The 25,617-nt window shown below is 41.6% G+C and overlaps 1 protein-coding gene across 1 annotated transcript in view; it reads left to right on the forward strand.

Annotated features, from left to right (window-relative positions):
• Window positions 1-23,257, forward strand: part of C13H18orf63 (chromosome 13 C18orf63 homolog) — a 63,941-nt gene extending 40,684 nt beyond the window's left edge. Inside the window, exon 13 of the mRNA XM_052156012.1 lies at window positions 23,150-23,257. Coding sequence (XP_052011972.1) covers window positions 23,150-23,257 — 108 coding nt within the window. The remainder of the gene's footprint in view (window positions 1-23,149) is intronic.
• Window positions 23,258-25,617: the final 2,360 nt, after the last annotated feature.

Consider the following 25,617-nt stretch of genomic DNA (forward strand, 5'->3'; position numbering starts at 1 on the left):
ATGCTTGTCTCCAAAGTAAGCATGTTACTTGCAGTTATATGAGAAAAGTCATTCTGCTTTATAATCACCATGTTTCTTCATAATCTTGGGCAAATTGTTTTACTGTTTATTTAAGGGGATAGATGGTGTTCTATATTGTCACTAAATTTCACTTTTGTTTTTATGTATGACTATCGGAAAGCCCCCAGAGGCATGAGATCAGTTTCACCACAGAATTAGAGCCCTAATTGCAGTGGAGATTTCTGTGCCCCACAGTTCTCATTAGTTCTGCTAGTGGGCCATGCTCTGTGTCTGCTCCTGAAATGGATGGACTCACCCTGAAAATGAATCAAGTCTCTAGCAAACTCAGGCTTAGGGTTAGCTATGTGATGGACTGAGTGTCCAGAATTGCCTGTGTGTCCTACACAGACTATTGTCCAACATATAAAGGAAAGAAAAAGAAGGCACAAATAGTGCTCTTCAGATGAGAGTTTTCCTCACGTCCAAACATTTTAGGTTTTCATTATATTTGATAACATATAATTAGTATATATTTTAAAAGTCAAAACTCTTTATTGAAAATCTTACTACAAAAATCCATATATGTGTGTATGTCTATGCAAATCCAAATCCAAAAAGCAAGTTTAAATTGAACTGTGATTGTTTAAATATGGCTTGCTGTTGCTACCAATTCATCAAAACACCTCAGTTGATCAAGGTACCTTTACCATGAGTACCTCTGCTTTCCAGAACCCTCTAGCTCCCACCTTATCTGCATAAGAAGAACGTACATTTAATTCAAAGCCCATTTTAAGCTCTCCTTTCTCATGAAGTCTGTGTTATAGATAGATAACCAGCAGGCCACAGTAAAAACTAGGACATTCTTTGGCTTGTGTAGAAACATGTTTGGTTTTGAGAGTGATGTGTTTAAATATGCATGTGTGGTCAACATAGTCAGGCACACGTGGTCGGTCATTCTTGGACAACCCTTCCCTGGTTCTTCCTAAGGCTGCTCCATCATTACCCCTTAGGCTGTGAACACGTCATATTGCTCAGTTAAGCATGCTAGACTGTGGCTGTAGTGTTTCCCACTTCTTTTAAGAGTCTTAGTCTTCCCTCCTTCTCTATTAATCTGAACTACTTAGAACTGACAGCTATTTCTTTCTTTCTTCTTTGTAGACAGAGCATCATGTATCCCCTGTTGGTCTTGAACTCACTATGTAGCCTGAAATAACTTTAAACCTCTTCTTCCAGAGGGCAAGATTAGATATGTTCTTGTTTGTCAGGCTAGAAATTGAATCCAGCGCTTTGTTCATCTTGGCTTTCAGAAACTGAAGTCTTTTAAAAATATTTATTTTATTTCATGTTTATGAGTGGTTTTTGCCTGCATGAATGAGTGTGTATCTAGGCCTGAGAGGCCTAGAGGCAAGCACTCTACCAACTGAGCTACATTCCAAGCACTAGTATTTCATTTAAGGTAAGTTTTCACATACATGCAAGACTTGCTATGCTAAAAGGATTCAATATGAATCTGTCTTCATACAGACACACACACACACACACAGAGAGAGAGAGAGAGAGAGAGAGAGAGAGAGAGAGAGAGAGAGAGAGAAAGAGAGAATCAATGAAGGTCTTGGCTCATATTAATGATTTCAGTTTCTGTGGGCTTACGGTACCTCAGCCATCAAGAGCACTTGCTCCTCTTGTCAAGGATGCAGGTTTATTTCCCAACACCTTGTAGCTGCACAAAACCATCTGTAATGTGGGTCCCAAGGGGATCTAGGGTCCAACACCCTTCTTCAGGCCTCTCAGGCACAAGGTATACACACACACACACACACACACACACACACACACACACACATGATACACATACATTCATACAGGCAAAACACATAAACATAAAATAAATATTTTTAAAAGACTTCAATTTCTGAAAGTCAAAATAAATGCACTGCCAATTGGAAAAAAGCAAATTTTCCTTTTTTAGGTTTGGATGCTTTGTTTGCAGTATGGACCTCTTCCAAAAATTCATTCCTTATTTTTCAATTCTGTTTTACAGGGCCATTATAGTTTTAAACCATAAACAATTTTATGTTTGCCTATATCCAGAGGCTTAAAAGTCAACCACCAAACCAAAACAAACTTATGGAAATAGACCAAAATTAATGCCAAGAATCATATTTATAGTTATGTAAAAATGTTCCTCATTGTATTTTAGCTGCTTTCTATATTTGTGTTTGGTTTTATATTTTATAATATGTGTTTTATATTTTACTTTATTGTGTTTATTACTAAATGTAGCAAATAAAAATTTCAAGTTTCTCAGTGGTTGGTTTTTATTTGACTAATTTACCAACCAATGTTTACTCTCTGTTTTTAAATAACATATGATTTGTTTTAATGCTGGACCTGCTAACATAAAAGTATCTATTGATAGTTATGAAGAATCAACATGAGGACTTAAAGATGCATGACCCTTATGTATTAATGCTTAGAGTGTTCATGTTGTATATTATTTCAGATGACAAACAATAAAGGAATTTCAAATGCATGCATTTTTCAGATGTCAGAGTAACTGCACAGAGAAATAGAAGGGCTTATTAGGTGCCCTGCAAGTTTCTTTCCCACACTAGTTCATTTCCTAAGGTAGATTAACACCTTAGTACATCCTAGAGTTTTGCTCTCAAACGACCTTTATTTCTTTATTTAAAAGTCATTCATTAGCTGGGTGGTGGGAGCACACACCTTAATCCCAGCAACTGGGAAGCAGAAACAGGAGAATCTCTGAAGTCAGCCGGGTGTACAAGTTCCAGAATAGCAAGGACTATGTGGAGAAACCCTGCCTCAAAACAATCGAAAGAGTTATTCATTAAAGTTTTTGCTATTTGCCAAGCATTATTGAAGTTTATAAGGAAGTGGTGATATTGTCCTAGAGCAGGAAAAGATGAGATTTGTGACCTTTGGTTCAAGGTCATCAAGGAGCTTAGAGTGGCTGGCATACCAAGAGCCAACCAGAGAGTGCAGCTGACCACTGAGTCCCATGGCCCCTGGAAAGAGTGCAGCTGACCACTAGGTCCCATGGACTCTGGAAAGAGTGTAGCTAACCACTGGGTCCCATGGCCCCTGGAAAGAGTATAATGACAAATTAACAGGCGTACAGTGCCTAAGATGCACTAGAATTCCTTCTGCTTTTAACACTAACAAAAAGAGGGGGAAGTGCAGACATTTGTGATTTTTAAAGTCAAATTTTGTAGTTTAGAAATAGTTTTCAGTGGTTTGAATGAGAATGACCCCCAAAGGCTCATATGTTTGATTTCGTCGTAGAAATGTTTAGGAAGGATAAGGGTATGTGGCCTTGTTGGAGGAAGTGTGTCACTGGGGGTGGGCTTGGAGGTTTCAGAATTCCATAACATTCCCAGTTAGCTCTTCCATCATGGTTGTGTCCATAAATGTAAGTTTTCAGCTGCCAGGCCTGATGTCATGCCTCTTTCCATGATAGTCATGAACTCTAACCTTCTAAAACCACGAGTCTCAAAGGTTCTTCTTCTAAGTTGCCTCGATCATGGTATCTTAGCATGGCAGTAGGAAAGCAGCTAAGACATAACTTATACAATTTACAGGCACTACTCTAGGCCATAATATTTTTGTAGTATCATTATTCAAGGCAATTTTTAAGTGCTTACAGTTGATTTTCAAGTTCAAAAAAGCTTTCTGGTGATTATTGTTATTTATACCAAACCCTGAAAAAAATCATATGAATATAGTTTGTTAACTACATTTTGTAAGTAAAGATACTTTGCCACCACTTTCCATTTAAATTTCATAACATGAGAAAATTATGATAAACTTGAGGTAAGAAAACTGATGAGCTTCCAAAATCTGCTCGGTCCAGTACATCCGACTGAGCGGCAGGATCAGGCTAAAATGCTGGGTAATGGCCACAAGAAAAGCACATTCACCTCCCCTGAGCTGAGAGAACCTAGAAATGGGTCTGGTGCGTGACAAAGACAGGTGACTCTGCACACTAATTCCAGTCTCCTGACCAGTGGTGGCTTCCCCTGACGTCCTCTCACAGGTAGGGGCAAATCTAAGAGGGTTTTTTAAAAAGATGTTTTTACAAGTTAATTATGTGTACATGTGAGTATATGAGCATGTGAATCTAAGTGTCTTCAGGACCCTAGGATTCTCTAGAGCTGGAGCTGTGAGCCACATTGGTTCTAGGAACCAAACTCCAGTCCTCTGCACAGACCCTACACACTTTTACCTGGTGGGCCATCTCCCCACATTCAGAGTTCTTATAATCCAAATTCTACCTTGTTTCTGGTGCTTCCCCTCTTAAGACCGGCAAGCCCTGGACAGCACACAAAGTATGTGTGCCCCTTATTGCTGGGAAAGGCTAGGTGCTACACGGTGAGCTGAGCCCTTCTCCTCCAGGAAAGATAGTGCTCTTGTAGTTAAGCTCTGGTCTTCGTTAGGACAGTTTGCAAGTGAGATCTAGTATCATCCCATGAAATGTGTTTCCTTCTCTAGAATATAGAAAATGGAAGAAGAAATTGTTTATCTTCCTGATCTGGTACCAATGTTGGAAATTCTGTCTATTGGCAAGAAGGTGTTTCTCCCATACAAGGTGGAAGTCAGTTTGTATAACTGGCAAGACTTTGAAATGCTTCTCTTAGGTAGTACTGCAGTTTTATACTAGATCTATGGATAATCAGAGTTCTCAGGAAATGTCATTGCTGAGCTAGCTAAAACTAGAGTATAAATTTTACACATGACCTACTGTAGCATGAAGTTAAATGGTCTAATTACATCAGGCCATTTGAGGATTTTCATTAGAAAAAGTAATGAGCAGTGAATTGAGTTGTAGTCCTGGCCTATAGTAGTCTTGGCCTATAGTTGCCCTTTTTTTTTTTTTTTGAAAAGCATGTTCTTTTATTGAAAAAGGAAGTAAAAACATTTTATGATAAAATTGAAGAATTATATGGAAAATATTTCTGATAGACTAGAAGAGATATATAGAAAAACATTAAAATTGACAATCTTCATGGAAAATTAAAGAGTAAAGTGGTAGTCTTAAAATCATTACTAAATTAATTGAAAAAGGAAATAGAAACATTTTATGATAGAATTGAAGATTTGTATGGAAAATATTTCTGTTAGTCTATGTGTTTTTATTGGGGAATTGGGTCCATTGATGTTAAGTGATATTAAGGAATAATGATTGTTGCTTCCTGATATTTTTTGATGTTATTTTTAGGTTTGTGTGGTTATCTTCTTTTGGGTTTGTTGGAAGAAGATTACTTTCTTGCTTTTCCTAGGGTGTAGTCTCCCTCCTTGTGTTGGTGTTTTCCATCTATTATCCTTTGTAGGGTTGGATTTGTGAGAAGATATTGTGTAAATTGGTTTTATCATGAAATATCTAGGTTTATCTATGGTGATTGAAAGTTTTGTTGGGTATAGCAGTCTGGGCTGGCATTTGTGTTCTCTTAGGGTCTGTATGAGATCTGCCCAGAATCTTCTAGCTTTCATAGTTTCTGGTAACAAGTCTGGTGTAATTCTGATAGGTCTACATTTATAAGTTGCTTGCCCTTTTCCACTTATTGCTTTTAATATTCTTTCTTTGTTTAGTGCATTTGGTGTTTTGATTATTGTGTGCTGGGAGGACTTTCTGGTCTGGCCCAGTCTGTTTGGAGTTCTGTAGGCTTCTGGTATGTTCGTGGGCATCTCTTTCTTTAGGTTAGGGATTCTTTAGGAATTTCTTCTACAATTTTGTTGAAGATATTTACTGGCCCTTTAAGTTGGAAATTTTCGCTCTCTTCTATACCTATAATCTTTATGTTTGGTCTTCTCATTGTGTCCTGGATGTTTTGGGTTACAAGCTTCATGCATTTTACGTTTTCTCTGACTGTTGAGTCAATGTTTTCTATGGTATCTTTAGCACCTGAGGTTCTTTCTTCTATCTCTTGTATTCTGTTGTTGATGCTTGCATCTGACTCCTGAATTCTTTCCAAGGTTTTCTATCTCCAGAGATGTCTCACCTTGTGATTTCTTTATTGTTTCTACTTCCACTTTTAGATCCTGGATGGTTTTGTTCAGTTCCTTCACTTGATGATTTGTGTTTTCCTGTAATTCTTTAAAGGATTTTTGTGTTTCCTCTTTAAGGGCTTCTGCCTGTTGACCCATGTTCTCCTGTATTTCTTTAAGGGATTTTTTGTGTTTTTAAGGGCTTCTACATGTTGACCAATGTTCTCCTGTATTTCTTTAAAGGAGTTATTTAAGTCCTTCTTGAAGACCTCTATCAGCATCATGAGATATGATTTTAAATCCAACTCTTGCTTTTCCACTGTGTTGGGGTATGCAGGACTTGCTGTGGTGAGAGAACTGGGTTCTGATGTTGCCAAGTAGCCTTAGTTTCTGTTGGTACAGTTCTTCTACTTGCCTTTCGCCATCTGGTTATCTCTGGTGCTAGTTGGTCTTACTGTCTCTAGCTGGAGTTTGTCCCTCCTGTGGGGCTATAAGCCTGTGTCTGTACTCCTGGGAGACCAACTCTCTTCTGGCAGGGTCTGTACACAGAAGGCTGTGGAGGCACCTGGCTCCCTGGTGCAAATGGTAGCCTGAAGATCTCTGTCCCAGCTGCTCCACTGATCTTGTGCCCTGTGTGCTCCTAGCTGTTCCTCTTCAGAGAGAAGGTGAAGACATTAACTCTGTGCTCAGAAGTGAAAATGCTGCTGGGAGATCACTCTCTCCTGGCAGGCGGTGCACAGAAGGCTGTGGGGCTGCCTAGCTCTCTGGTGCAAATGGCGGCAGGAACTACAGTTATCGTATATAACTTACTTTCTGGAATTTGTTCCTAAGAAATCGATTTATGTGCACTCTGATATGAAGCATTAGCTTGTACCCCATGTTTCCAGTTTAGTTAATACATAATGAAGATGCTAAGATGTAGGCCTGAGAATAAAAAGTAGGGAGTTTTATATTTAGGCATACATATGACCAGTGTTGACCTGAAATAACTATGTATCATTTTGATGATTAACTATAAAGAACAAGAAAACCAAAAAAAAAAAAAAAAAAGAATTATCTTTCCATTAACTTCCATAACACGGGTGTTATCATAAGAGCTTTTGAGAAGTAACTAGACTTAGCATATTTATTGACTTATTAAATACCCTAACCCCAAACTTGCCCATAGAAATAGGAGACAGACATTTAAAAGCTACATTATTTAAGATTTCATGGAGAAACATAATCTATATATTGTCAGTGTTGTAATAAGAAGAAAAAGTACAGTTCATTCAGCTTTATGGACATCACCAGAAGCTTCTAAATGCCTCCCACAGAGCCCGGTTTGGGTCGTCTATCTCACACCCAAGCCACTGTCACATCTCAAACCCACAGAAACTGTAAGAGATAAATCTTTTTTCATTTGTGTTTTAAGCCACAGGATTGGAGATAATTTGCTACCTGGTGTAGGATAATAAATACTGCAGCACATTTTATGTGGTGGATAAGCTTGACTTGATAGGCTTGGGAAATATCTAGGAGATTAAGGAACATGTCCAGGAGTGTGACTGATAATGTAATTCCATTGTCTCTTGAGAAATCTGACCTAAACAATCACTTAATCCATTAATAGGATCAAAATCTGAGTAGACTTTTAGGAGGTGGAAGGGCTGTGGAAGGTCAGAGTATCCTGTTCTGTGAATTGTTCTGTCCTGCCATCCCATGCCATGATGGACTGAAACTGGGCAAGATAAAACTTTCCTCATTTTAAGTTGTTTATGCTAGGCATTCTGTCACAGCAGGAGAAAGCTAACATGGTGTGGGGGGAATGTCACTCAGTAAGCACCAGACAATGTTAATATAAAACACAGAAAAGAGAGTGTGTGCGCGTTTGACTGAGCACCCTTCTTCCCACCCCTCCGAATCAGAGCATATGATGTGAGGCTTTCCCAAACAGAGACATCTGTTTCCCCAAAACAGAGAGCATCAATAGCAGACATAAGTACAGTCCACCATGGTCTACTTGGTGAGTCAATGAGTTATTGGGCTTTGAAGAGCAAGAGTGAATGAAGGCTTACTGACAAGACCATGGCAGCCACATCTCCAGAAATTGTTATCCTCATATGAGTGATGGCATCCTCACAGCTCGGATGGAGTCCCTCTTCAGCTAGCTTTCCACATACCGAATGTGGACCATGAGACTACATGCGATTAGGCCAGAATTGTATATGGGAGGTTCAGGAGGGAGCAATTGAAGGGTCATTCAGTGAGGACACAATGACCCTCTTTTTCCCCCTGATAATGAGGATGGCTGCTTTGCTTGGATTGTTGGGCTCTACAACAGAGGAGGACAAACCTCTGGAAATCCCAAGTAAATCCATACACTGTGTGGAATATCCATCTAAGTGTTAATTAATGATTAGGGGAGTTCGTGTTGAGTCTTCTTCCTAAGAGACCCACTGTTAGTTCTTTCAGGGATCCTACTGCCCTGTACCTTGTATCCTGTTCTTCCTTTGACATAAGACTCTTCAGTATTATAATTGTTCTTCTCCAATTGTTCTTCTGAACTCTGCTGGGCTTCAGACCCTGTCTTGTGTGGATAAAGGTAAGGTAGCACTAATCCATACTGACTGTCCTTGAAGACAACTAAGGCTGTAAGAAGAAAGTGGCTTGCTTATGCCAAGTCCCAGATGTCAGGCATTGCACTACAAGGTTTGGAGCTACCCTGCCCTGCTGGACTTTGGGTTTGCTTAAGTATGATTGTTTTTATTCCGTGCATCTTCCCATTTGGACTAAGAAAGTATTTAATCTGGGAATGGTTTGCTGATTTTTGTTTTTGTTTTTGTTTTAATTTTACAAGGACGCAGAGTTAAAGAAATGTCGGTCTTTTAAAGTGTCAATTTTTTAAGAGATTAAAGTGTACTACTTTTTATGTCATGAGAGTAGCATGAGTTTAAAGGGGATCAATTGCTTATTGAAAGTGTTTCTAGTAATTTTACATATATGTCTCCTGGGTTTTAACTTCTGTTTTTGTCAACTAGACACAAACTACAGTTACCTGGAAAGAAGTAACCTTATGAGGCATTGCTTCCATTAGATTGACCTGTAGGCAAGTCTGTGGGGGCATTTCCTTGATTAGTAATTGAGATGAGAGCCCCTATCTGAGGGCCCCATCCCACCATAGTCAATGCCCTCTCTTGGAAGTATTGTGTAAGAAAGGTAACTGCTCAGGCCAGGGGAGAAAGCTGCATTTCCCCATGGTCTTTGTTTCAGATTTTGCCTCCAGAATCCTGCCTTTAAGTTCCTGTCTTGGCTTCCCTCAATGATGTAACGTAATCTGTAAGCCAAATACATCTTTTCTTCTCCAAGTTGGTTTTGGTCAATGATATTTCACAGCAATGGGAAGCAAGCTAGCACAGGAATGAAATAGCTTTGGCCTGGTGCTCTTTCTACTATTTGACTTTAAAACAAAAGTGTAGAGAAGACATACTAGTGTGGTCATTTTAAAGGGGGTAAGTAGTCTTCACACACACACACACACACACACACACACACAGAGGAGGGATTCAGGGTAGGATATGGAACTGACATACTTGATTGACAAAGCTCTTTAAAATCTAGATGTGTAGAGGGGATTCTCAGCGCTTTTCTTTTGAAAATTATTCCTGGATGGTTTAAGGTCAATGCCTAAAAAATCTTCTAGCTTACAATGCTGAGACTTATGTGAGAAATAACTGTTAATTTCTCACGGTTACCATCAGAATAGCCAGACACTCAGCCTCATCATCGGGAAGTCCAATGTCTCCCAGAGTAACACATTTCCCTGCCACCCTCTGAACTCCAGATCCATGTGTGTGGTCAGAGGTGAGGAATGAAAGGTTGGATGCCTAAGAGATGTTTATTCTGAGAACCAAGGACATGCTTTCTCATGCAATTCCATGAAATCTCAGAAAATGGGTACAAATGGCAGTTAATGGATATGACCTGTTTTTATAAGGTATCTTTAAAACAAAGAAATTTTACATGTCATAAAGTAGAGCACTCTGCCTCTTTCCTTCTAAGAACTGGCTTCAGTACTTTGTAAACCAAAGTCACCCATACTACATATGGGGCTGTAGGAATGAAACTAAAGGAAGGAATTTTAGTCATATTTCTCTCTTGCCAGATTTACCACATTCGTTATTTTTCTGCCACCATTGTTTTGCATTCCCTAAGGAAATAGCGAGATGGAACTGAAAGCAACAGAAAGTAGGATATTTGATAACCCAGGCTGCGGATACCCAATCAGGTCACAGGATGATTAAATTTAGTTCTCGTTAACCTGATTTCAAGTACAGCTCTGTTCTGAGGGATGATGAGAAACAGAATGTTTGTTCCACATTATCAGGAAATATTTGCATCAGAACATATGGCTTTTTATTTCCCTGCCTGACAGGAACTTCAACATGACACAGACACACTCTCCTTTCAGGGATCACTGGATAGTCCATCTGTTGTATCAGCTCAATGAGATTTATGTGGCTAAGGAAAACATTAACCAGCATTCCTTGCTGCAGTTTGCTCTACACAGGCACACATGCATGCTTACCAGCCCAACCTGCCCTGCCTGGGAAGAAAGGCGCAATGGCCACCTGATGCTGGGAACCATGGAGTCCTTGACAGGTTGCCTCATTCTTATGCTGTTTTGCTCAAAAAAAAAAAAAAAAAAAAAAAAAAAACGCCTCAGAGTGGAGGTCAGCTGTTTGAGTCCAGAGGGAAAGTCTGAGACATGCAAAATTGGTTCTCTAACAAGGCGGTATAATCTCTTTGGGGAAAGTGGTGGGAATCAGTGGATAAGAAATGAGGATTTCCAAATTAAACTCTTTTTCTGGTTTTGATTAAGCAGTTATTTCCCTGGAAGCCCATAGATGACTTCTCAGGATCTCTCTAATGTTAAGGCAGAAAGTGCCCTTCGCCCACAGAAGCCCAGTCCCCAGAATTTACAAGGAAGGAACCGAGCTGTGGAATTCCATGGTATCTGTGAAAATAAGATGATAACATTCTTCTAAGACTCTCATTTTGATCCCTTAAAAAACTAAACCTTTTTGTTGTGGAAAATATCAAAGACATAAAGAAATGTATGTATATACTTTTATGAATATGTTATATAAAGAATAATATTTGTTACAACTCAACAAGTGATAGTGAGTAGTAATGAGGAATAAATATGAACAAATTCAGAATAATAACAGTGAACCTGCCCTTTTATGATTACACCAGCCTCTGGAGAGCGGTCATTCAGGTAAAGTCTCAGGCACTGCGGTCCTACCCACACCACAGCTGTCTTGAAACACTACTTGATCATGCTGCAAAGCAGGCAACTTCAGTCCTACTGTGAAGAGCAGTAAAAGCAGTAGCTGATGGAAATGCAGTGGAGAAATCCGACAGTCTGTCTGGCTACTGCTATGGCTACTGCTTGCATCAACCCACAACTGCTGTGGCTACCACACAAAGTGAAGCCAGCCAAAATGCCAGTGTGGATGGGAAGGAGCCCTTGAGACCCCAGCCCTTTGGGAGGAAATAGTGGCAGTTAATGGCTGCTAAGGGAAGGACAGTCACTCTTCTTTCAAGAAGTAGATGCTGGTAGGTTGTTCATAGCCCAGTACATGGTCACACAGTTGTGTGCATATGGTCGGGTCTAATAACTAACTGTATACAGTGAGTTATTAGTAACAATAAAAAGACATGAAGTTAGGAGGGAGACAGGGAGGAGGCAGTAGGGGGAGCTAGAGGGAGAGACATGTGGATGGCTATAATCAATAAGGCAGAATAATGTATGAAACTTTGAAAAACCAAAGGTAAATTTATTTTTAATTTTTTAAACAAGTTTGTAGCTTAAATTCCTGTAAATTCTTAAAACACCCAAACTTAAGCAATTTAGTTACATCTTAAAAGAGGAAATATTGTAGTTGTTTGTCTCTAAGCAAGTCCCGGTTTCAAAGAAGAGGTGGGATGGATGGGCAGCAGCTGTGGAGCGAGTGTAGCAGTCATTTGGTAGTTTGCAACAATTTTAACCCAAAACAGCTTTAAAGCCCTTCTTGTGCTCTTTTGAAGTGTATTTCTTCTTTGAGTACTAAAACCATGGCCCCTACCACTTAGCTGGAAATTCATAGTCACTGTGTCCCATGTCTGAAACATCACATTTGCACCTTGGAGCACTCTGTGGCAGTGACCACCCTTGGGTGCTGTTTCTCCGTCTGGCTGCAGATTTGACTCCCACGGTCCTCACTTAGCCTCAGCCTAATAAGAAGAAATTCCGTTCCACTCGCAACATCCCTAACAAATATGGGAACATCTATGTGCGTGACATGGCCAAGCCAGGACAATGGCAATTAGCCTTCTCTCCACATTAACATCTTTTACTTCATGTGAATGAACTGACCGCACAGCTCCTGTGTAACCAGCCACCAAGTTTTCCCTGGTACAGCCGAAATCCCATGAGACTTTTTTTTTTTTTTACAAGTTTTCCAAAATAAAGTCACTTATAAATGTCACAGTTTAAATTCAGAGTTCTTACTTTTTAACATTATATTTTGGAAGTTTCTCCTGGCTTTTGGTCACATAATCCCTCATATCCTCAAGGTGGACTTGGGAGGCGTGCGTTTGTGTGTGTGTGTGTGTGTGTGTGTGTGTGTTGAAAGTGTGTGTGTGTTGAAAGCATTGACGCTGATGGATAGCTTTATCTAAAATGATTACATGGAAAGATATCCACAAATGAATATATTTGAAGGATGCGACGGGGGTTGGGAGGGGCGATAGATGGGGCCAAGAAGGCCTGTGTTGAGTCAACAAAGAGTCTCCCAGTAAAATGTTAGCCATGCTGAGATTCGGAGACGCCATGAGCTGTATCTCCAGCCTACTTCCCCCTAAGTGTTTCAGGGCCACAGGGTTGCAAAGCTACAGTTTCTGTTGCCTAGAGTTGCCAAAGGATGCGGCCCTCTGGCCTGGAGGACCCAGGGTCCTGGGAAGAAGACGACCGCATCTGGCGTGATGAAGAGCAATGGGACATATGGTGGTGCCACAGGCACTTAGAAAACAAAGCTGCCTTTGGGGCTGTGCCTGTCTCCGGATCATTCGAGAAGATTTCCTCTGTGAGCAGGAGATCTGAGAGAACTCCTGAGGAATGGACAGGGGAGACAAACAAAAAGACATTTGCAAACTGAAGATGTAGAGTGTCCCAGGTATTCCAACAGTGGGGGAACCACCTCAGCTAGAAAGGAGAACTGTGGGAAAGCAGAAAGTTAGGAGATGAAGCTGTGCTTGGCCAAACCACAGGATGGGGCCTTCCCAACCTAATGACTTCATTTTACACATCTGCTGCCCTTCCACCAGTTGGCGGTAGGAAAAAAAAAAAAAAAAAAAAAAAAACAGACATCCTCCATCTTCATGCTGAAACAGAGGGAAAGGGAAAGTAAACAAAGGCAGATGGTTTCCAGCAATGGGACCCAACAGTGGGTCTCCAGATACCTCCACTATCCCATATTGATTGGTTCAACAAGTACCAGAGTGCTTTGAATGTTGGCTTATTATCTAATCATGATTTCAGGTAAAAATGACCCAAAATATATGTAATCCATCAAGCTCTAAACGTAGACCTTCCTAAAGTCTGGAGGGTGGGTGCAGGACCCTGAGATTTGGATGAGCTACAAGGCTTATGCTTCCCTCTTGTGGCTGGGGAACTCACTATTAGTTACCTAAAGCAAGAGACAGGTTGAAGCCTTTTCCAGCTGTGTCCAGGTGTGTACTGACAGTCTTCCAACCCTACAAACAGTAGCACTGTTGGTGGTTCAGGAAGACATATGTAATTTTGTTTACTACCAAAGCCTCCACCCAGGACCCCTATGCTCCCCATCATCTGTCATGACTGCTTGCCTGTGGAGCATCAGAATGGGTCATATATCACCTCTGATTGAAACCCAATTTCACTTGACCAAAGAAGTAAATGTGAGATTTAGACAGAGGACTAGCCATGTGAGAGCCGCTTCCTAGTGAGGTTTAATGCAAACAGAATGGAACTCTCAGTTTATACCCAGGGTCTGCCCAAATAGAAAGAAATGCTGCTTTCAGATGCTGTTCAAGACAAGGTTTGAGAACTTGGGAGCCAAGTAACAGGAAAATAACCCCAAGTCTTTCTTTCTTAGTGTCTGCACTCAGGACTTCTGTTTATTTCAGAAGAGAAAGATTAGAAATAGTAGCATACCCTTCTCTTCAGGAACACAGTCAGGTGGCAGATTGGCAGATTGTTAATTTGTTGTTATATAAATAGACACACACACACACACAACTATCAATTCTATTCCCTGGAGAGCTGTCCTAATACCAAGATCCTCAACTGTCTCCAGCTTATTCTCAGAACTCAAGGCCTCCAGCAAGTGATGAAAAGCTTTACTCAGAAATCTAAAGAGCTCAGGGGAAAATCTAAAGACACACCCAGTATCCAGGACGCCCATCTACAAAGCTCTGCAGATCACATGAACTGTGTGATGCTCAAAAGCATCCAACTGCTCAGAACTCAAACCTCAGATCCAGCCCTGAAGATCTGATTTTCAAAGGGACCCTGACTTCCAGGATGGGGAGCAGACTCGGCAGAAGTCAGCCACGTAGAGAAGCAAGGCTATGGAAAGAGGACAACTTCCAAAACGCTGTCGTTAACTTTCTCACAGAAGAGGGAAATATTTTATCTGTGAACACGAGTAATATTATTTCTCAAAACCAGCAATTAAAGAACTCTTGGTGGATAAACCAAAATTTAAAATATGTAGAAAAATTAGAAATGAGGGCAGAGCAGTTTGTGATCATGGGATGATCAGTCAAACAACGGTGGTTCTGGACTAGGGAAAGATGTAGGGTATTTCCTGCCCAGCTGTATGGTGTATCCTATGAATTCAGAAATCTGGTAATTAAGAGGACTATTCAGTTGCTTAGAAATGGTTCAAATTAAGACAACATTCCTTCCTTCTTTCTCCAAAATGTTAGTAATTTCCATTCCTGAGACCTAAAAGAAAAGCAAGCCCAGTATCTCAGGACCTATTGTATAGTATCTTTGACTTTCTTTATAGACAGAATATATTGGGTAGGTCGGGCACAGACTACAGAGCCAGACAGTTCCATAGTTGACAGTTCATGTTGACTCTAGGATTTCCCTCTAGTTCCTTAAAGAGTGGTGCTTCACAGAATTTTATGTTTTTACCTGTCAGGCCCATGCATCTTAATTCATCTATCTATCTATCTATCTATCTATCTATCTATCTATCTATCTATCTATCTATAACTTCTTTTTCTCTTCCTTTTTTGATTTTTTTGTTTTGTTTTGTTTTTCGTGACAGGATTTCTGTGTAGCCCTGGCTATCCTGGAACTCACTTGTAGACCAGGCTGGCCTTGAACTCAGAAATCCACCTGCCTCTGACTCCCAAGTGCTGGGATTAAAGGCATATGCCATCACTGCCCAGCGTTTTGATTTTTTTGAGACAGAGTTTCTCTAAGTAGCCATGGCTGTCCTGGAACTCACTTTGTAGACCAGGCTGGCCTCAAACTCACAGAGATCCACCTACCTCCGCCTCCTGAGCACTAGGATTAAAGGTCTCCTAGCTACATCTTACTTTCTTACGTGATTTGTTTATATAACATTTTAAATGTCATAATTCATGGGTTATAAAAGAGGACAATCATTTCTTCCTGACCCTTATCTCTTTCATGTGCAGTTTCCTCCCCAATGTCAGGTCTTATCAACATCTTGTGTACCTAGTGACACTTTACATGTGTACAAGAATATCCCTGGTCCTCCACACCCACCCTCTGTGGCTTCATCTTTCAGTATCGTTCAGTAGTCAGTATTTGGAGGTCTGCTTTGTAACTGAGCGTTATCTAGAATTCCCTCTATAGATGTGTGATAGTTTGGCCAGCACTCCACTGATGACTACTTCAGTCATACTGTCTCTACACTGCTGTCTTTATTCCCCCTTTTCTGTGCTGGAGGTCAAGCTGAGGCCCTCATGTGCTGAGTCTTCTGTGCTGGGGTCAAGCTCATGTGCTGGGCCTTTTTTTTCCACTCATTGAACATTATTACATACCACAGGGCCAGCCTTACTCTCAGAAATGTGCTACTTCCCATATTTGCCTGGTTACCTGCTATATAAATTATTTTAAATGTAATTTTGACTCGAAGGAGAAAGACAATTTTAACAATGCAAACATAAAGCCACATGTTATAATGCTGTTCATCACAGCAGTTTAATACTGAGAAAATAAAAATGACTGAGAAAAACACCAAAATGTGGCATAGACAGAAAAGAATATCTAGAGGAGGAAAGGTCCAGAAACTAGACCAAAAAGAAAACCTTGAAAAAGAAGTAAGGTAGAGAAAAGTTGGGGATCCTAAAATATAAAAGAGAAGTGAAAACTATTTTTAAGATAGAATTATTGAAAGGAGTGGTAAGGAATATTTTGACAGAAGAATCTAACACTTGTAGATGACATTTTTAGCATGTGAAGGTTCAGAACAGTGGAGAGCTTTGTTTTTTAATCCTACAGATTTCCAGAAAGAAAAACTAAGCAGCTACAACCAAGCAGGAAACTGAGCCCATCACAAGGCAGCTCCAAAGGTATGACAGAGGAGCTCCTTCTTCTCTGCTCGGAGAGAAGGTCAGTGTCTGACTTAGGCGTCTGCGCCTAGCCCTGGACTATCACTCAGAGCACACCACCAGTGAGTTAGACAAGCAAGGTCTGAAATACTCAATGCCCATGTTTCTTTCCCAGTAACAAGGAAGCATGCTCCTCTCAGATAGGGCAAAGGGCACTGTTGGCCTGAGAATCAGACTGTCCTTGTATTTCCCAAACTGTTCTTACACAACTTGCCCTGTGGGTGGTCTTGTGTAGGAAAGGGGCTGAAGTTAAAAGACAGTACACCAGGAGAGAGGTTTCTTTGCAAGCAGCATAACCCATCTGATACCTAAGATGGTGAGTACCACAAAGCCCAGAACCCCTGGAAGATCAAGATGTTCAGCGCCTCCTCCTTCACAGACAGGAGGCTGGTAGTGGCACTGGTATGTGGCAGAGCAGTGTCAGTGAGTGTCCATGTCTGGGATGCTGGACTCTGATGACCTATGCAGCTTGTCCTCATCTGGAAAGAATGTGGAGGCTTCAAGATATTCATTTGCATGTTAACACAATTGCCCAGACAGGCGTCTACACATTAGTTCTTTCTCTTCTACTTATCAAATCCCATGTTCACCCCTATTAGACTAGTTTACACTTAATTCTTTTCTTGTTCTAGGACATGATGCATGAAACTGTATGTCCTTTAACATGTACTAATATTTATTTTAGTACTGGAGACGAAGGGTCTTGTATGCCCTAGACAAGCACACTCCCACAAAGCCCCATCCAAATCATCACAGACAGGCTTACTAGAGGAATTACCATGTGCTGAAGTATACACACAGTTGTACTTTAAGAAACCGAATATGCTTAAACATAAAGAAGGAAATTACACATAACAGTTTTTTGAAACATTGCATCTTTTTGTTGAACAGTGAAGTTTAATCAAATAAATCTACAAGCCAGATCATTATTATAGGTGCACGCACACGCATGTACATACACACACACACACACACACACACACACACACACACACACACACACTGGGTCATCATAACATAACTAAAAGTAACACTAAATTCCAGATTACATCATAATAAAACTAAGCTTCAAATAACTCACTAGAACTTTGTAAGATATAAGAATAGTTTGTGCAATTTGGCTTCTTAAAAATATTCTTGTCTAGGAGTTGTGGTACACACATTTAATAATAACAGCACTAGAGGCAGACATATCTCTGAGTTGTAGACCAGATAGAGCTATATAGTGAGATTCTGTCTCAAAGAAAATTCTATGATGGGGCTGGAGAGATGCTCAGTGGTTAAGAGCACTGATTGTTCTTCCAGAGGTCCTGAGTTCAAGTCCCAGCAACCACATGTGTCGCTACCAAATCCGTCCAGCAGAATAAGGGAGACGACATGGGAGACTCTTCTTGACGCAGTTTATTCAGGAACCTTACTTCAGGAAGTCCCTGATCGTAGCCTGCTGCCCCAGTTATATATCCCAGCCTGCACCAATCAGCGACCGCCACATGGAGGCTCATGATAGGATCGAGACAATGGCCTGGGAGTGACCTAATATGACGTCAAAGGGCGCATGCGCACTTCTCCAGTGTGTATGTGACTCTTAAAGGGGAACGTGGGGGAGCATTGCTGAGTCATGCGACTTGGCAACCAGCCCAGGTGCCATTTTTGACTGGCTGCATGCCCGCTCCCCACATTTCCTCCTTCTTTATTTTACAAAAATGGCAGAGAGAATGCCTGACTTAGGTTGTCCCGTGCAACACTGTTCCTTACCCATCATCAAGATACAAACAGCTCTCTGGTTTGCTCTCTGTCTTAAGTTGGTAACACGTCCATGAGATCTTACCCATCATTGACTACTTCTCTAGCATGCCAAGCCACACTTGAGGGGATTGACACACCTCGATAGCCGCGAAGGCTTGCACCATTAGCGCTTGTTATCTTGACTGTCTCATCCTCATTTTACACAGACACCTCAATATAAGGAAGCTAATCAGAGTCAGGCATATGGCTAGGGACCCAATGCCCACCCACTCCTTCAGATGGGACATGGCTTCGGTCCTGAAAGGCAGCTATATCTCCATCAAAAGGTAAGGCAGGAAGCATCAGTGGGAACAGTCCCACCAACAGTATCCATGGCTTCATCTTCCTTGTGCTGTGAAATAGGTCACGTGGCGATTACAAGCGTCAGTCTTTCAGGGATCCACAGTGGTTTGTCTTGATCCTGTGGAAAGACACAAACAGACCCTCTCGCCCAGATTAACACAGGGTCAGGGCCATGCCATTTGCCCGTCAAAATATCCTTCCACATCACTTGTCCCTTTTCAGTGGTATCAGGATAAGCATGACGCTCAGCAGCGGAGCGCCCTTGTATATCCAATTGAAAAAAATTCTAAGTCAGAAGAGCAAGAAAGACACGTTCTTTAGGGGTTCTTCCTTGGCCAATTCCTCCTTTTTGTTTAAGAAGACATTCTTTGAACGTGCGATGGGCACGTTTGATGATACCCTTGACTCTGAGGATTATAGGGTAAGCCATGTACTAAGGAAATTCCCATAACTTGGCAGAAGGCAACAAAGGATGAAGAAGTATATGCTGGACTGTTATCGGTTTTCAGAGAGCTGGGCATACCCCATGCACTCCAAGCCTCCAGGCAATGAGCAATAACATGTTTAGTAGCCTCTCCACTATAGAGGGAGGCAAAAATTACACCAGAGGCAGTATCTATAGAAACATGCACAAATCTTAATCTGAATTCTGGTATATGAGTCACATCCATCTGCCAAACATGCAAAGGGCGCAAGCCTCGTGGATTAACACCCAAAGAGGCTTGAGGAAGTAAAGAGGCACAGAGGTACAACTTTTTACTATATCCCTGGCTTCTGCCCTAGTGATCTTAAATTTAGCCATTAACGTCTTTGAATTCACATGAAAATTGGAATGAAACTTTTGAGCACAATCAAAAGGGGTGGAATTAAAAAGCACAAAAATAGAGCGAGAGGCTCTATCTGCCAAATCATTACCTTCAGCCAGTGGTCCTGGCAATCCAGTATGTGCTCTAATATGTTGTACAAAAAACGGATGATCTCTTTACCAAATCATGGCTTGTAGTTGAACCAATAAATCCCCAATAGTATTTTCAAATTTATTTGTCCAGTAATCTCCAAATGTTTTAAAATATTGACAGCATATAAAGAATCAGAAATCAAATTGAAGGAATCAAGAAACCATTCAAAGACACACATTACTATTTGTAGCTCAATTTCCTGTGGCAACGCAGGTGGGAATGAAATAACTAGCGAGCCAGAAAGAATGTAAGCTCCCGCTCCTGTCTTTGAGCCATCAGTATATATTACAGGGCTATCTTTCAAAGGCACGGTGGAAGTCCTTTTTGGAAATATTATGGGATGTTCTTTAACCAATTGTGACAATGGGTCCTTGGGATAATGATTATCAATAGTGTCACCAAACATACAGCACACTGTAGCCCAATCACCAACTGTGGCTGTAAGTACTTCGAATTGTTGAAAGGAATAGGGGATAATTAAACTCGCAGGCTCTGATCCAAAATACTATAAACATTGTTGAATTCCCATTAACGCTAACTGAGCAACAGCAGTAGGATAATGAGACAACGTTTTAGCTGGAGAAATTCTAGGATGTACCCACAACAAGGGAGCATGTTGCCATAGCACTGCTGTAGGTTGTACTTCAGTTGGTAAGATACATAACAAAATAGGAGAATTCACTTCTTGCCTGGCAAGAGCAGCCTGTTCAATATGTGATTCCACAAGACTCAAAGCCTTTTTAGCATCCTTTGTTAAAGAACGGTGAGAAGTCAAATCTGGGTCTCCTGGCAAAATATCATACAGGGGTTGTAATTCTTTATTTGTTAATTTTAGATAGGGACGAACCCATTGTATATCTCCTAATAATTTCTGGAAATCATTTAAGGTATGCAAATGATCTGTTCTTAAACTAATCTTTTGTGGTTGCACCTTATCAGGATATACTTTGGCTCCCAAATAATTAACTACCTGATCTTTTTGAACCTTTTCAGGTGCTATATATAAATTTCTTTTCTTAAGATCCTGTATCATCACTCGATAAGCTTCCTTCACCATCTCTTCAGTAGGCCCAGATAACAGAATATCATCCATATAGTGCAAACATGTAAGCTTAGGAAAGTGCTGCCTCACATTTTCTAAAGATTTTCTAACATATAATTGACATATGGTGGGACTATTCACCATTCCTTGAGGTAAAACCACCCATTCATAACGTAAATCTGGAGATGCATGATTTATTGAGGGGACTGTAAAAGCAAACCTTTGTGTATCTTTCTCATAGAGTGAAATAGAAAAAAAAACAATCTTTTATATCAATAACTATCAAAGGCCACTGCTTTGGCAAAGTGGATGGAAGAGGCAGACCTCTTTGCACTGGGCCCATGGGCATCATTTGCTTATTAATTGCTCGTAAATCATGTAAGAGCCTCCATTTTCCTGACTTCTTCTTAATAACAAAAATTGGGGTATTCCAAGGAGAGGTAGAAGCTTGAATATGGCCCACGCTCAATTGTTCCTACACTAACTCGTGGAAGGCCCGTAATTTTTCTGAGGGTAAAGGCCACTGAGGAACCCATACTGGATCCTCAGACTTCCATGTAATGGGGAGAGCCTCCCCAGTGGCCCCTAGGAAAAACTCAATCCCTTTCTTGTGGGTTCTTTAGATGTTACAGGGATTGGGGAGGTGCAGACTTGGGAATATTTTCCCAACTCTTGTTCAGACCTATGTCCCATCTTCTGCATCATTTGTTGTGATTGTGAGCTATAGACCCCCTCATTGGAGAGTACATATCCCATTTCAGTCAAGAGGTCTCTTCCCCACAGGGAAATAGGAACTTCCAGAACATATGGTTGAAACTCCCCAACATGGCCTTCCTCATCTTTCCACCTCAAAATGTGTGTGCTCCTTTCTGGTTCTTGTGCATATCTTAATCCTCTTAACATTTGATCTGATACTTGCAAAGGCCAATTCTTTGGCCAGTCTTTTTTACTGATTATACTTTTATCAGCTCCAGTATCCAGAAGCCCAAGTATGATTTTACCATTAATTTCTAAGGAAAACAAAGGTTGAGCCCCCAGCTCCAAGGAGCAATACACTGCACAACCTCCTGAAAAGCCAAACCCTTTATTTTCTCTTTGTTTGTTATGAGAAGGAAAGAGTCCATGGCAACTGGGCAGAATTAACAATTGAGCTATCCTATCACCGGGTGAAACTGCAAACACTCCTCTAGGGGAAGAAGCCATGATTTTGACTGTACCTGTAAAATCTGAATCAATCACTCCAGGATGAATAACTAAACCTTGCATGGTAACTGAGCTTCTTCCTATTAGTAAGCCTACAGTATTTGGCGGCAAGGGCCCTTTAAAATCAGTCCCAATTAATTGAGGTCCCATCTTAGGTTTTAATATGAGTCTGGTGGTGGAACAGAGGTTGAGTCCTGTGCTTCCTGAGGTTGCTCGCCTGGGCGGGCCAACTGCTTCCACTGCATCGGAGGCCGGAGATTGGGCCATGTTTCCGACATTGCCCCATATATTTGAGGGCCCTGAGGACAAGGGCCCCATGCCCTGTTTTTTGGCCTGGCTCCACCACATCAGCTGTCAAGGATTGTCCTAAAATATCCTTCACTGATCTACAATCATTGACCCAGTGATTACCCTTACAACATCTGGGACACAGACCAGGCGTTCTAGGTCGCGGTCTTTCCTGATTTTGCATCTGGGGACATTGCCGCTTTAGATGGCCAGGTTGGCCGCATTTAAAGCAACTCCCTTGCTTACCTCCAGATTGTTTGTGGGACGCTTGCATAACAGCAGCAGCTAATCCAGCATTAGTTATGGGACCTACTAACTTTCTGCATATTTTCATCCATACCTCTAGGCCTTTGCCCTTATACAGGTTAATTGCTTGTCTACATTTTTAGTACATTGTTCAAAAACCAATTGTTTCACTAATGGCATGGCCTGATCAGCGTTCCCAAAAAATTCTGCTTGCCGCTTCAACCATTCGTGCCACAAAATTAGCAAAAGGCTCAGTTGGTCCTTGAATGACTTTAGTTAGATTTTCTGCCACTTCCCCTCTGTTGGGAAGGGCTTTCCAAGCTCTCGTGGCAATTTGATTAATTTGATCATACACTTGAAGGGGGTATCCAGTCTGAGCATTGGCAAAGCAGCCCTGTCCTAGAAGCATGTCCTGTCCCCAAGCAGGCTGGCCATTGTCTGCATTTACTGACACTTGCTCAGCCAAATGTTCAATGAAGATCGCCTTCCAGTCCAGATATTGCCCAGGGGAAAGGCAAGCGCGAGCCAAATTTTACCAATCATGAGGGGTCATGCAATATTGGTGGAGGTGTTCAAGCATGGAAATAACATAGGCAGTAACTAGTGCCATAGGCACGAACCCCTTCTGCTAATCTCTGCATGATCTTCCAATCTAAAGGCTCGTGATGACGGTTTCCCTGCTGGTCTTGAAAAACAGGGAAACAACCCTGGGTGCTCAATTCTTTCCAAACTTCTGGGCACAAACTCTGTCCTCCAGATGCCGTAGATGGCTAAGGAGCATATGGGGGAGGACAAGGTGGTCCTGGGGCTGAGGGCTGGACTTTCAGCTTCACAGACTCCATTTCCTCCACTAACTTTTCCAGCTCATCATCCTCAGAACTATCAGAGCTGTCACCCTTCTCTGACTTTACTGAACGCTCCTCTTTCACTAGCTCAAGAGCTGTACTTCCTCTTTCAATCTCAGCTGCACACTTCCCTTCTCGATCTACAAGGCAAGAACAAATGAGCCTCCATATAGATTGCGTACCTGGACGTACAATTCCTTGCTCTCTAGCAAAATCTATATCCTTTCCCAACATATACCAGCTAGGGAGAGTCAAACATCCTGAGACAGCGAACCAGGGAGCAACTTCATCCACAGCCCAAAGAAATTTCTGCAATGTAGATTCTTTCAATTCTAACCCTTTCACTTCTAACAGGCTCTTAAGTGCTGCAAGCAAAGATCTACTAGAAGATATGTTACCCATAATGAGTTATAGTCCAAACCTGGAACCTTATTGTCTCTTAACCCAAGAACTTTCACTTGTCCCACTTACCCAAGGACTTACCAGCTAGCTGCCCTGACTGTGACAAGTTCTGAGGTCCCTGTATGGACCACCAATTGTCACTACCAAATCCGTCCAGCGAAATAAGGGAGACGACACAGGAAACTCTTCTCGATGCAGTTTATTCAGAAACCTTACTTCAGGAAGCCCTCGATCCTAACCCATTGCCCCAGTTATATATCCCAGCCTGCACCAATCAGCGACCACCACGTGGAGGCTCATGGTAGGATGGAGACGATGGCCCGGGAGTGGCCTGATATGACGTCAAAGGGTGCATGCGCACTTCTCCAGTGCGTGCGTGACTCTTAAAGGGGAATGTGGGGGAGCATTGCTGAGTCATGAGACTTGGCAACCAGCCCAGGCGCCATTTTAGACTGGCCACCGTGCCCGCTCCCCACACAGATGTAGCTCAGAACTATCTGTAATGGGATCCGATGCCTTCTTCTGGTGTGTCTGATGAGAGCAACACTGTACTGACATACATAAAATAAATGAACAAAGCAGACAAAGGAAGGAAGGAAGGAAGGAAGGAAGGAAGGAAGGAAGGAAGGAAGGAAGGAAGGAAGGAAGGAAGGGAGGGAGGGAGGAAGGAATGAAGGTAGGAAGGGAGGGAGGGAGGGAGGGAGAAAGGAAGAAAGGTAGGAAGGAAGGAAGGGAGGGAGGGAGGAAGGAAGCCAGTTCTGGGGATGGATCTCAAAGGAATACTGATGTTTGTATTTATTTGGGGAAATGTGTGACACAGTAAATGTGGGGATTTGTATGAGAAATGTCCTCATAGTTTCATGTATTTGAAACCTTGATCCCTCCTGGGTGGCACTGTCTGGAGGGTTATGGAATTATGGGACCTCTAAGTGGTAGAGCCTTGATAGCAGAAGCAGGTCACTGTGGACAGGCTACAGATTTATAGCCTGGTCATGCCCTTCCTTCTCCCCTCATCCCTCCCTCCCCCCTCTGTCTTGTACTCTCTCTGTCTCTCCCTCTTGCTTTCTCTTTCTTTTGCTCTCACTTGCTCTTGCTCTTGCTCTGCTCCCTTCCTGTGTGTGGATGGATATGATTTCCCCCTCTGCTGATAAGCCCTTCCTTGACGTGATGGGCCATATCATCTCTTGAAATGGAAGCCAAAATAAACCCTTTTCCTCATAATGGCTTTGTTTCCAACTAGTCTATTACAGTAACAGAAAAGCAATATGTATAGTAAATGATTAAAAGAGACTGATATATAGGCAAACTTTAAAGATAAAAATGAGGGCATTTTAAAACAATAGTCTTTGATCATAGTGATTGATGGCAAGAATGTGACAATCTGAGATTGCTACAGTTGCTGGACACATCCTTGCAGAAGAGCCTCAGATTCTGGACTAGCAGCCTGTGGTTCTGAACTTGCAGCCTGTAGTTCTGGACTAACAGCCTGTGGTTCTGGACTAACAGCCTGTGGTTCTGGACTAGCAGCCTGTGGTTCTGGACTATAGCCTTTGGTTCTGGACTAACAGCCTCTTGTTCTGGACTAACAGCCTGTGGTTCTGGACTGACAACCTGTGGTTCTGGACTGACAACCTGTGGTTCTAGACTAACAACCTGTTGTTCTGGACTAACAACAGCCCATGGTTCTGGAACTCTTTTTGGCTGTGACTATCATACAAAGAACCCTTCCTTTGAACCATTGGTTTTACTTACTTTTTTGTCAGCATCATCTGGTTGACACAGATCTGGGATGTTCTGGACATCTTCTATAGCAACTTCTATAAGCTTCTATAGCATCTTCTAACAGCTATAGAAGTTCATGACCTTCTTATAGTCAGCC

This window comes from Apodemus sylvaticus, chromosome 13, assembly GCF_947179515.1.
Source record: "Apodemus sylvaticus chromosome 13, mApoSyl1.1, whole genome shotgun sequence".
NCBI classification, from domain to species: Eukaryota; Metazoa; Chordata; class Mammalia; order Rodentia; family Muridae; genus Apodemus; species Apodemus sylvaticus.